Source organism: Myotis daubentonii, chromosome 4 (assembly GCF_963259705.1).
Source record: "Myotis daubentonii chromosome 4, mMyoDau2.1, whole genome shotgun sequence".
In the NCBI taxonomy this organism is placed as follows: domain Eukaryota; kingdom Metazoa; phylum Chordata; class Mammalia; order Chiroptera; family Vespertilionidae; genus Myotis; species Myotis daubentonii.
Window position 1 is genome coordinate 52,163,499 of NC_081843.1, and position 13,711 is coordinate 52,177,209.

At 38.0% G+C, this 13,711-nt stretch overlaps 1 protein-coding gene across 4 annotated transcripts in view; it reads right to left on the reverse strand.

Annotated features, from left to right (window-relative positions):
* MAN2A1 (mannosidase alpha class 2A member 1) overlaps nt 1-13,711 on the reverse strand; it is a 159,711-nt gene that overhangs the window by 130,591 nt on the left and 15,409 nt on the right. For all 4 annotated transcript variants that reach the window (XM_059693936.1, XM_059693935.1, XM_059693933.1 and 1 more), the window contains exons 2-3: nt 5,225-5,482; nt 2,330-2,474 (exon numbers count right to left, since the gene is read on the reverse strand). In XM_059693936.1, the coding sequence (XP_059549919.1) occupies nt 2,330-2,474; nt 5,225-5,482 (403 nt within the window). The remainder of the gene's footprint in view (nt 1-2,329; nt 2,475-5,224; nt 5,483-13,711) is intronic.

A 13,711-nucleotide genomic window follows, 5' to 3' on the forward strand; every position in this document is an offset into this window, starting at 1 on the left:
GGGGGCATCAGCTGTTTATAAAACATTTGGCATAGTGCCTAGTAAACTGCTAATTTTATTATTATAGTTAAGTGCCCATGTTGTAGATAACAAGAATGAGATTTATGGAAATTGAAGATAGTAGAAAGGGGGAAAGGATAATAAGGGTCTTTAAAAAATAAAAAAAAAAGGGGCCAAAACCGGTTTGGCTCAATGGATAGAGCGCCGTCGGCCTGCGGGCTGAGGGGTCCCAGGTTCAATTCCGGTCAAGGACATGTACCTGGGTTGCGGGCACATCCCCAGTAGGAGATGTGCAGGAGGCGGCTGATCGATGTTTCTCTCCCATCGATGTTTCTAACTCTCTATCTCTCTCCCTTCCTCTCTGTAATAAATCAATAAAATATATTTAAAACAAACAAACAAACAAAAAAACACCCTACAGAAAATAGACAATGGAATCATGTCACACACTCAATTAAGTGGCAAGAATTAAACTACACATAATCGACAGAGAATAGATGAGAGAACAATCCATTTACTACAAGTGTCTCTGTTGCTATTTGACTCACCAAGAGAATATTTCAGAGTGAATGAGGTTTATAGAAAAAAATATCTATAGTCTACAGGCAGTCGCAGATCCCATATGTGAAGTTTAAACACCTCACCTCGCTGAGTGTGTCTAATATAGAAAACAAACAAACAAATAAAAAAAACAGCCAAGGGTCCTTATGACTTTTATTAAATTGAGTTTTAAAACTTAGCTCCAGAAATTCTCTCCCTCTCCTTCTATCTCTCTCTTGCCACCTCCCAGACATAGCCTTTCCTCCCCAATAATCAGCAACCTCTGAGGCAACAGAAGCCTGGACCTGACTAATAGTCACATGGTCTGGATCTCTGGCAGACTAAAGACAACATCTTGACCTAAGTTATGTTTTAGTTCCTCAGCCCTGAGTTGGAACAACCTCCTGGCAACCTGCTCATGAGACCAGACAAAAAAAACACCAGAAAAGACCCCATAGCTCCTGCAGACCTTAAGAAATGATCACTCATGCATGTGGGGTGCATGCTTTCATGCTATTTCCGCCAAACTCTCACTCTGCCATCTGCATGATGCAACTGGAAACGTGATTCATCGGACCACATGACTTTTTTCCGATGCTCGACTGTCCAATCCTTGTGTTCCTGTGCGAATTGGAGATGTTTTATCTTGGTAACTGCAGACAGCAAACATGTTCGAACAGGCCTTCGGCTTCCATATCCCATACAATGCAGTGTACGGCTAATTTGCCTACATACGTCAGGTGGTCATAATAATCTGGCCACTCATGTTCAAATATATCCCACATTCAAAGGCTGTTAAATCGCGTTATTTACCCATATCTTCAGGAAAAAAAATCACTTCCACTATCGTGGTAAACAACCGGCTTCCCTATTTATAATGGTCTGGCCCTCTAGCAACTTCAGCGCAAAATTATAGCTAATTTGCCTACAAATGTCAGGTGGTCATAATAATCTGGTAACTCAGTGCAGAAGTATCAATAAGTCCTTCCAAAAAAGAAGTCTTTGGAAGTACATTCCAAAAAAAAAAAAATTCTACAAATACATTCATTGGGCATTTACTCTGTGCCTCTGTATTCACACTAACAAGTATACACACAAAATCATATTTCCCATTATAATTTTAGGATTTCCACTTACCTTGGGGAAAAAAATATCTGGCCCCAATAAAAAACAAAAGTCATCATATGGAACAACAATTACAACAATGATAATGATAGCAGTTAATTTTGGGCTGTGTACCATGCCTTTAGACTTCCTATGAAGTACTTTATCCTGATTCTACCTGCAAAAAAACTTACTCTTAGATTAAGTAATTTACCTGAAGATCTAACACTTTGGACATGATGAGGTTGGGACTCACCCATGTCTGTCTCTTAATCATTTTGTACTACTTCTCCATTTTAAAGACTCAAGCTTTCCCATGTGCATTCTGACTTTTTAAATGTAGAATTTATGGGCACAAAATAATTCTCCCATGTAGTATGTTACACTAAGTAACTAAAATGAATGATCAGTGCCTTAAATGTGTGCAACTTTTGTCCTCCAGGGCTAAAACCTTCTTTGTGTTATTACTACTTCATACTGCACGACTTTTATCTTTAAATGGTACATAAATTAATCAAGTAAGAACTCAAAAATACAATGACATATAAAAGGAATATAATACTGTTTAAAGTCAGGGAACATTTCTCAAAAATTTGAGAAGTGGGTGCCACCAGATTCTCATTAAACTAGTCTGTGCCTACAGTGGGTTTAATAACCTCCAGTTTTTTTGAAGTGCAAATTTTACCTGGATCATTATGGGAATGAGGCACCACAAAGACTTGAAGGGGCTTAGTGTCCCAGTCATTAAGTTTATAGGTAATGTCAAATCCTTGTTTCCAAACTCCACCATCTGGATTGTCAAAAGGAATTAAACTGTAAACATCCAACATCTAAAAATATAAAAGACAAATAAAAGATTTAATTATGTATAACCATTATTAATTTAAACTTAATGCTGAAAAATATTTGTTCAAAACTACTTATTGTTGTACTTTAAGTATATATTTTACAAGATAAAGCTATTTCTGTAGACATGAAGGGTTCAAGGCAGAAAACATTTAATCACCATTCAAAGGCTTAAAATGCTACCTGGATTACATAACTATCCTGATCAGTAACCCCCTTCCCCATCTGCTTCTAATAAAAAAATAATTTCATTCAATTCCTCTTCCCCTGCTTTATTTCCAATACAATTTAATAGGAATAGGTAGTAACTAAACAGCAAACCAAAAAAATTAATAATGACCAGATTAAAAAACAATTTACTGAAAATTACTTTTACTTCAAGTGGTCATTATTTTATACTCAATCTCTTATATTTTAAAATCTGTATCTTAATGAAAATGCATCTATTTATATTCTTTCATTTAGCATATGTTATGTTTACCTTTTTTATTCTAAAAATAAAACTACAACAAGATTGACTAGGTTAAAAATGGAAGAATACTTTTAAATTGAGATTTAGCTTTTAAGTGTTCAAACGCTTTCTAAGTTTCCAAAGCAGTATTCCTTCTACATAATAATATATTTTGAACACAAGGGAAAAAATATTGCCCTCTCCCTCAAAATAAAAACCCTAAAAATTTTTATTCTCCATACTCTCTATAATATTAAATATGACAACAGAAACACCCTTTGGTAAAATTTCACCCTTGCCTTACCTCTGACCAACATGTCTGATATTTTGGATATATATATAAATACATATAAATAAATATATTAGGACATATATAAAGCTCTCGCTGGTGCCAATTGCACATGTGTGTTTTGATCTGTCATTATCAATCGCGAATTTGGTTGACACTTCTATTATAGAGAAAGGGCGAATAGCAATATTAAAATATTTCTTCTAATTAATTTCCTTTCAATGTGCATGAATTCGTGCACCGGGCCACTAGTTAATACATAAATGAGTTAGAAAACTTTTTAAAGATATCAAGCAAACTACATAAAAGTGAATACAAAGTATTTTAAGGCAATAGTATATTTCTCACTTCAGAATTTATGACTTTAATAAAGTAAAATACAATGCTCTAAGGATAAGTCAACAAATCTTTGGGAACCAGCTGGCCAAGGGAGGATGTGTTAGCAGTCTCTGCTATTTCTCCCAGTTCTTTCTTTAGTCTGCAGAACTCCCAGTCCTGCTGCCTCCCTCTGCTTGCATTCCATGGTTGCTCCTACCTTCTTTCTGTCCATCCCAAATTTAGACCCACCCCTACCAAAAAAAGTTTTTTTGTTCCTCTTTAAAAGGAGTGAGTTAAAACCTGAACAAAGCCAAGCCTCACAAAAATAGATATCCCTTCAAATCACAGGATAGGATCCTAATCCTATCTGAACCTGGCCACACACTAGCTGATGAGGTTGCAGGCATAAGACCTGGCCAGCTCCACTGTTCCCAGTTTTCAGCTTGGCCTGTGAGCCATGTCCTCAAGGTCATACCATGTTCTCTGTCCCCAGGAGTTAATAAAAATTCCTACTTAGAAGCCAGGACACAGCCAACTCATTTTATCCAAGTTTAAAATATTCACCCCATAGGGTCCTATCACCAAGTTCCAATTTCTGGTCTAAGGTATAAGGTTAAGTCTTTAGCTCTCTGCTATTTTGCAGAACTAAAAAATATGAGTGTCACACCCGAAGTTTAAGAAAGGCAAACGTTCTTTCTTTCCTAGTCTTCAACTCCACTATCCTCTAGAACAGCCGTGGGCAAACTACAGCCCGCAGGCCGAATCCGGCCTGTTTGAAAAGAATAAAACTAAAAAAAAAAAAAGACCGTACCCTTTTATGTAATGATGTTTACTTTGACTTTATATTAGTTCACACAAACACTCCATCCATGCTTTTGTTCCAGCCCTCTGGTCCAGTTTAAGAACCCATTGTGGCCCTCAAGTCAAAAAGTTTGCCCACCCCTGCTCTAGAACAATGTGATCAAAGAGAATAATGCAAGCCAAATATGTAATTTTAAATTTTGTAGTAAAATGGGATAGGCAAAATTAATTTTGATGACATATTTTATTTTAGGCCAATATATTCAAAATACTACTATCTCAATATGTAATCAATATAAAAATGAACAAAATACTTTATAGATTATTTTTTTTCATACTAAATCTTCAACACTTTGTGTGTAAATTATATTTCAAGCACGTTTCAATTCAAACTAGCCACATTTCAAATTCAGTAGCCACATGTGGCTGCCATAATGGACAGTACAACTCTAGAATATTTCTCTTCCTTCTCATAAAGGCATATTCAGCAAAAAGAATCTAACCCTACACTATGCGAAACCTATAATGTATAACAGTGACATAGTAAGAGGAGGGCTCTTCTTGTACTCTCCAAAAGAAGGTAAGAAAATTTCTTTGGCCAAATTTAAACTCTAAAGATCTCCAACTGTTACAAAAAAACAAGACTGAAGAAGTATACAAAATGGCCATATTCACAAAGTATAAAATAAAATAAAAAATTAGAAACACAGAATTATGGAATTTTATCACTAAAAAAGAATATTAATGATCTTGTAATTAATCAAATCACAGAAACTAGAATCCAGAGAATTTAAGTAACTTACTAAGTAAGAACAGATACCAGATCAAATCTAAAAAAACAAAACCCAGTGATTATTAACTAATGCATACATTACCTGCACATCTGCATTCTGACTTCTGCTTTGTGAAGCAAATAGACAGTCTTCAGGGTCAACTGTGAGGGACAATTTTTTCGATGGCAGAAAAGGTGAGCCAGCACGTTGGCTGAAATTGCCTTGTGAACTTTTTGGCCCATCCTCCACAGACTCGCTTAAATTGATGACCGAATCTCTAATATTTGAGATGATCTCATTATTCTCAGCTAGCAAATGCTCCAAATGGTCTATTTTTTCTTGCAACATTGAGAGCTGGCCCTACAATAAAAAAAGAGGCAGCTATATGAAACTCTAACATAGCTCTAAGACACCCATATTTTTTTTAAAATTATGTGCCTGCTCAAGAGGGCAGCCACTCACGCTTTACTTTCCACTTTTGTAAGTGAGGTCATAGAAAGCATTAATCGCTGAATGGTTGAAATACAAATTTACAGCAGAAAATCTTCTCCATGGCTGCAATCTTTGTTTAATCATATTTTAAAAAGAGCAACAGATGTACAAAAAATATTGGGGGATATATTTCCTATTACTCCCACACCCAGCCCTAAAATATCTTTTGGTCTCTAAAATCACTAAGTACAATAACATATTATACTCAGGTATAAAACTTTAAATTTAACTGTAAAAGATTCTAGTTATTCCCAAAAGTCAAAAAGTGACCTTTAAACCTGAAAACAATCATTTCATCTCAATCAGTTAACACTAGTGGACAATCCTAAATAAGAACTGTGATCTACAGAAATCAGTTTGTCAACTGTTAATTAGCCATAAGCTTGAAAAAAAACTGACATGAATTGCCCACCCCCCCCCCCCCCAAGTAACCACACATTATTAAGTCATTTAGACCGGTTATACTACATTGTGTGACTGTAGGTTTTTAATTGATCCTCACATTAATTATAGAGGCTTGTCTCTCTATAACATAAACCTTGCTATATAGAATAACACCTTAGCTTATGAGAGCAAGGACAATCTCTGTCTTGCTCACTCCTATTCCAAGGGTTCCAAATACAGAGTAGATAGTCATAAATTTTCCAAATGGCCTTCATATTTCTGGAAAGCAACTATAATTTTTTAGTGAACACCCACTGTGCCAGGTATAATGCTACATGCTGGGAAGGCAGGAATGCATAAGATATGAGTCCCTATGTAAACACACACACACAAAAGGACATTGTAACTAGAAATAACCTACCCTTTTCCCCAAAAAGTCCATATTAGACCTTAATAAAATAACTATATGGATAGTGAACAAACAACTCTAGATACTCAGAAACAAAAAATTATATCACCAGTAAGTAACAGAAAGACAGAAAGGAGGAAGGGAAAAGAGAAAGGAAGCTAAAACACTAAATGTCCAAAAATGAAGGACTGGTCAATATCTAATATCACAGAACAGTTTTCAGGGACTGAAAAGTTAGGGATATAATTTTTTAAATAAAAATATATGAGAAGGTACTTTCAGGAGATACAGTGGAGAAAAGGCAGTTTTAAAATAGTATGTATGAATAAAATAGTATATATGACATGATGATCCCCTTTTGAAAAATAATACATACTTGAGATGGTAAAAACTGGTTATTAGCATTTATATTCCTTTAAAAAATGTTTTTTATTTTACAAAGAAAGTAAGGGAAGGGAAAGAGAGAAACATCAATTGCCTTCCCCCTGCACACCCCCTATTGGGAACTGAGCCCATAACCCAGGCATGTGCCCTGGCAGGGAATAGAACTGGCGAACTCTCAGGACATAGGATAATGCTCAACCAACTGAGCCACACCAGCTAGGCTTCATCTTTTGTCTGTTATGAACAGTTGTTTTTGTTACTGGTCAGCTCAACAAGGGAGAGAAGTCAACAGACTGCTGTCTACCAAAAGAAGGCCATTTTAGCAAACTGTGAAAACTGACATAAGTCTGAAGGGACAAGGGAAGACATTTTAGAATAAGAAAAAAAAGTAGCCAAAATTAGAAGCAAATCAGCAGCAAATTACCTTGGGAGGTAGGTGGGAGAGATAACACTGGAGATGAATACTCAAAGCCCTGATGTACGAGAAACAAGGAGCACAAGAAAGACATGTACCTCCTCAGACTTCAAAGATGCTCTCATAAACCTCTCTACTTAATAGAGACAGAAATAGCCCCACACACATCAAAACTGCAGTCCTTTAAGATATCTGTCATCTCTAGGTGGGGTGGCATGTCTCCACAAGGTAGAACTCTGAAGCCTGTTCATCAGCGTATATAGAAGCAGGAAGTGCGACATTTTAGCACAGAACTCATCCTGAAAGATAAGCCCCTAGTGAAAAGCAAGACAGAGAATATAGATCAGTTCATGACTAGAAATGGCAAAGCAAAGGAAACCTGATGATCAGTACAACACTAGTTCACGGTTCAAAGAAAAACTAGTTGAATCATGTAGACTCCAGGTCAGCAAAGCTGTTGAGTAGTGTTATATATACTTACTACAAGCCCTTTTTTATAAGCACACATTGATGTTGGTTGAGCGTTTCTCAGAAGAAAGGCCATAGAGGACTCTTGGCATAACCCAAAGTTCACTCAGAAGAAGCTAAAAATATTTGAGAGCCAGGTACACAGCTGACTAATCTGTACCTATTTTCTAAAACAGACAAAGGCTATCTGAAATAAGGGGAAAACTTTTCTTCACTCATTTATCACACCACCACAGCTTTTTGAAATCACTCCTGATGAATTCTATTGAATATTTCCAATGCTAAAAAGTCTACTTCAGTGATGCTTGCAATGTCTACCACAGCAGGTAACAACAGTAAATCAAGTTATTCTGATTGCAAGCAGAATTAGAACACATTGACTTATTATGCCTGTAGTAAAGCTACACATCTCCATAAAATAAAGCCTTAGCTTAGTCTAAAATATCACCCCAATAATATTGTTATTAGTATGTATGATGACAGATGGTTACTAGACTTGTGGTGATCACTTTGTAAGGTTTATAAATGTTAAATCACTATGCTGTATACCTGAAACTAATATAATATTATGTCAACTATAATTCAAAATAAATTCTTAAAAATGTTAAAGGGAAAAAGACATTGATTCCAATGAAAATTAAAAGTTGTGCTAGAAAGGCTAAAAATAAATAAATAAATAAATATCACCATCCTAGAGCTTTGAAAGATGCCACATGTTTTATCAGACACTTAATAGTGTATAAAAGAATATATGAACACCGACTTTCTCCAGATCTTCCTGTACTTTCAGAAAAAGGTAATTCTGAAGCCATGCACACAGCAAAGCTGCCTATAGCTCAACAAACCCACATTGAGAAAGAAGAGGGCTCCTTCCTGGTCCCATAACCCATGGAAGAGAGTATTATTCCAAACAAACATTATAGGAGATGGATGTTTCATGAAAAAGGATCCAGCAAGCACTAAAGATGATTTCAGTATCATTGTTGCTTTAAAGATACAATCAATGTTTAATACCTGGAATACTGTACTGAATGAAGTTCATGGAGAAAACTGTGGCCTAGAGATATGTCAACATAGTGGTTTAATGGAAATAATTTTTTAAACTATATTATGCAGGGAAGTAAAGTCTCCCTCCAAATAGCTGAAATTTTTGAGATGCATACACTTCATAAGCAAATTCTGTATAAGACAGAGAAGAGTAGTATGACCTTAAAAGGACATGCTCATAGTCTATATTAAAATAATAGAAATGATAGGTAGTGTTTCATATGATGACAAGTCAAAGAGTACCAATGGTGATACTGAAAAAGACAAGTTCCTATAGTACAAAAAAAATTACTTATGAGAAAACCACTTTATTTTTTGATTTGCTAATCAGTTCTCTAGGGAGGCCATGGTGTTGCACTGCTGAGGAATGGGGAAGGAGATCATGGTATTTGATTTTTTTCTGCTTTTGGTGAGAGAAAAACTGAGCAAAAAAAAAAAAAATCACTGATATCAAAGACTTTTGAGAGAGAAAATTTAGAGCCTACTACAAGGCAAAATAGGATCAGTAACCACTCAGCCCTCTGAACAATATCAATCAATGTGTGTCTATAAATTATCTGAAAAAAGTCTTATGTAATTATTTGCCCCTGGGTAAGACATGAGTTGCTGGGGCTGGCATCACTGTGATCACTGAGGCATGCTGAATCTGCGCACCTTCTTCTTCCGTCCTGTTACGATGAAAAAAACATGTGCCTTCTCCTCTCCCTACTTCAAAGGCCAACACTGCTGGTGAGCTACAACCCCATCTCTCTCGGTTGCTCAAAGGCTGTATTTTGTGGTTAAACTCTCAACACTGCTTCATCAAAGTCCCCTTCTAAAAGCAAGACATTCTCAATAATATAACATGTTTTATTAGGTCAAACTATACGAAACTGACATACTCGTAAGTCAAAAGTAGTCATATGTCACCAATTTCTTTTTTAAAAATATATTTTATTGGTTTTTTGGATTTTTTTTTTTTACAGAGAGGAAGGGAGAGGGGTAGAAAGTTAGAAACATCAATGAGAGAGAAACATCGATCAGCTCCCTCCTGCACACTCCCTATTGGGTATGTGCCCGCAACCAAGGTACATGTCCTTGACCAGAATTGAACCTGGGACCCTTGAGTCCACAGGCTGATGCTCTATCCACTGAGCCAAACCGGTTAGGGCTGTCACCAATTTCTTATGGTTCAACTTAACATCCTATCCTATCTTAAAAAAAAAAAAAAAAAAAGTCAAACTCCAGTGCTTTTCTTAGGCCTATATTCCCTTCCATGTCCCTATCCCCTTCATGGACATACTGGGGTTCTCAAGAGTCTACACTCATTATCCCCCTTCCTTACAAACTCCCACTCACTCACTTGCCCATTCCAATCAGTACCTGCCCACAACTCCACCAAAACTAGTCTTGAAAAGTATCCAAAAACTTCCATGTTGCCAAGCCTGATGAGCAAACAGTCTTCACCTTATTCATCATCACAAGAAGCATCTGGCACTCCTCCTTCCTATAAACTGTTTCTTCATTAGCTCCCAGCACAACATACTCTTGGTTTTCCTCCTGCCAACTGTTTATCAATCTCCCTCTCTCATCAGTATCTAAACTGTGGAGTTAAGGTTAGTCCTTGAGCTCTCTGCCTTCTCTATACTATCTTAAATTATCTCATCCACTCTATGACTTAAATTCCATATTTTTGTACTGATGTTTTCCACATTTATATCTTGATCTGAAACCTCTTCCCTGAAAAAGGAAGGAAGGAAGGAAGGAAGGAAGGAAGGAAGGAAGGAAGGAAGGAAGGAAGGGAGGGAGGGAGGGAGGGAGGGAGGGAGGGAGGGAGGGAGGGAGGGAGGGAGACACATGTATCCAAATGACTGACTTCTCAACTTGGGTTTCACACTTAAGTCCAAAAGACATCTTCACAAAAAAAGCTTTCTATAGTCCTTAAGTCTTCAGTAAGAATCTCCACCTTGTTGGTCATACATTCCCAAAATCTTGGTGGCATACCTGATTCTCCCTTCCTAACCCTGCTCACACATCCTACATGCTGTTTTTATCTTATCTCCAAAATAGTTATTGAATCAATTAACCTCCCTCCCTCTCAAATGCCACCACACTGGTCCAAGCCACAGATACTCTCTTCTAGCCTAGTAAAACAGTCTCTTAACTGATTTCTCATGTCCACATCTTTTAACCATACCCTAATACGATTCAATATCTTTCCTACATGCCAGTGTTCATTTCTCAATATACTGAAAATACCTTGCCCCACAATCAATAAGGACCTGCATTTCTATCATTCCATCCTTTGCTTTCTTGTCTTCCCCAACTTAGCTTCACACTGTGAAAAAGATAATTCTAATTCAGCTCCTCCCCACCTCATCTCAATACCCTGGTACATACGGTATCTACACTAATAAAAGACAAAGATGCTAATTCACCCAGGCTGGCCACACCCTCATGGGGTGAGGGTCGCCGCTGGGGGACTTAGCCAGCCTGAAAATGGCCCTCAGCCCCTCATCCAGGATGGCCAGGCACCCCAGTGGGGACCCCCACACTGAAGGGACTGTGGCCAGCCTAAAAATGGCCCTCAGCCCCTCACCCAGGATGGCCAGGCACCCCAGTGGGGACCCCCACACTGAAGGGGCTATGGCCAGCCTGCAAACAGCCATCAGCCTCTCACCCAGGCTGGCCAGGCACTCCTATATAACAAAAAGGTAATATGGAAATTGACCCTAACAGCAGAATGACTGGGAATGACTGGTCCCTATGACACACACTGACCACCAGGGGGCAGATGCTCAATGCAGGAGCTGTCCCCTGGTGGTCAGTGTGCTCCCACAGGGGGAGCTCTGCTCAGCCACAAGCCAGGCTGATGGCTGCCAGTACAGCGGTGGTGGTGGGAGCCTCTCCCGCCTCCTCAGCAGTGCTAAGGATGTCTGACTGCAGCTTAGGCCTGCTCCCCACTGGCAAGTGGACATCCCCCAAGGGCTCCTGGGCTGCCAGAGGGATGTCTGACTGCTAGCTTAGGCCCAATCCCCCAGGGAGCAGGCCTAACCAGCAAGTGGTCATCCCCCAAGGGGTCCCAGACTGCGAGAGGGCACAGGCCAGGCTGAGGGACCCTGCCCCCCCCGAGTGCATAAATTTTTGTGCACCGGGCTTCTAGTTCTCTATAAAGTTCTTCAACTCTCCCTCAAATGTCTGCTCTGCGTAACCTTCCCCAGCCATCCTATCTAAAATAGATAAGTCTCTCACATGTTACACTCTATGTCAACTTATTTTTTGTTTCTTTCACAGAATTTCTATTATTTTATTCAGGTATTGCTTCCCCATGTCCATCACTAAATGAATCTCTATATTGGGAACAGGAATCATTCATTATTGTACCCTAATGCCTAGCACAATAACTGGTGCAAAATAGGATTGCAAAATACTGGAATGAGCAAAAGCACGCTTACAGTTGTAAGTGAATTAGAGTTTATTCTTGTATTATTATTTAGTAAGTATTATATTTTCCATATGTACTACTGTAAACCTGCTTTTGCTCACCCCTATATTTATTGAGGGGGGAAAGTTAAAAAGAAAAACAGTGACATTTTTTTCTATGGAAGTATTAAATGTCTTTTTGGGGCACATAAACCTACACCAAAAATAACACAAATAAAAATAACACTAACTGGCCCTGGCCAGGTAGTTTGGTTGGTTAGCACATCATTACAATATGCCGAAGTTACAGATTCAATCTCTGGTCAGGACACATACAAGAACAAGCAACCAATGAACGCATAAGTAAGTGGAATAACAAAAGCGATGTCTCTCTCTCTCTCTCTTCCTGTCTCTAAAATCAAGAAATTAAAAACTTAAATTTTAAATAAAGATAAAAATAACAATTTTTAAAGGGAAAAAAAGAATCTTTACTGTAAACCCCAAAAAAGTAAAGTCCTAAATAATAGGGTGACAGTTTAAGAAATGACAAAAACTGATCCATTCTTGGCCACAAGTGACAATCATGACCTCATGAGTAGGGTAAAATATGTGGCTCCTTTTCTTGGGAAAAGATTGTGGATTCTGTACAGTCAGTCCACATTCACTACCATCAGTAACCAATGGGCTACAATTGATGCAAGGGAGAGACAGACTTTGGAAAAAGAAACTGTAGATGATGCTAGAATCCCTCATACCATGCTAGTGATATAAGATCTTCATTCAATAAAATCTAGTTTCTAGTTAAGAAAACTTTAGAGGAAATGTTATTACACATTTAATATAACTGCCAATGGCAGTATTCAAAAGAAATAAAACCTTACCACAATGTCTGTGTGGGTATGTATCTGAAACTCCAAATTTCTAACATCTTTCATCATCTTTCATTTTTACCCTCTTCAAATCTAATTTTGTTAGAGTCAGCCACATCAGGACTTTTCTGGACTTTGATTCTATCACTGAATGTGCCATGTCCACCATGTAGTGGTGAGGTGAGCAGAGTACAACAAGAACCATCAGAATCATATGCAAGGCTGGTCATCATAGCAAATTCCAGAATCCATCCTGAAATCTCAGTAAGAGCCCCAGCCAAGAGAATAACCACTAAAATGGCAGCTTCTGTCCTCCCACAAAGATAAAACAATTAGCTATCCATGAACAAAAACAGTCCTGGGAGATCTCTTACAAAACTTTAGCAACAGAGTTAAACAACAAAATCTGAGAATGACCATACACACAAAAGAAGGAAGACAGCTTCATTTTGCCTGCATCATCCCATCCCCCAAGCCAGTGCTGCTAAACACCAAAGGGAACTCCCCAGCTAGAAAGAGTCCCCTTTGCTGGGAAAGAAGAATGGGTAAGTGACAAGCTTCCCCAGCCTTCACTGCACAGAGACATATAGACAGCTCAGAACAAGGAAGAAAAGCAAGAGCTACCAATAGCAGCCATATATAGAAAGAGCAACACAGGTTCACAGTGACCTGCTCTATGGACAAACCCTGCTTTCACCACCAAAGAAGGACCAACCCAA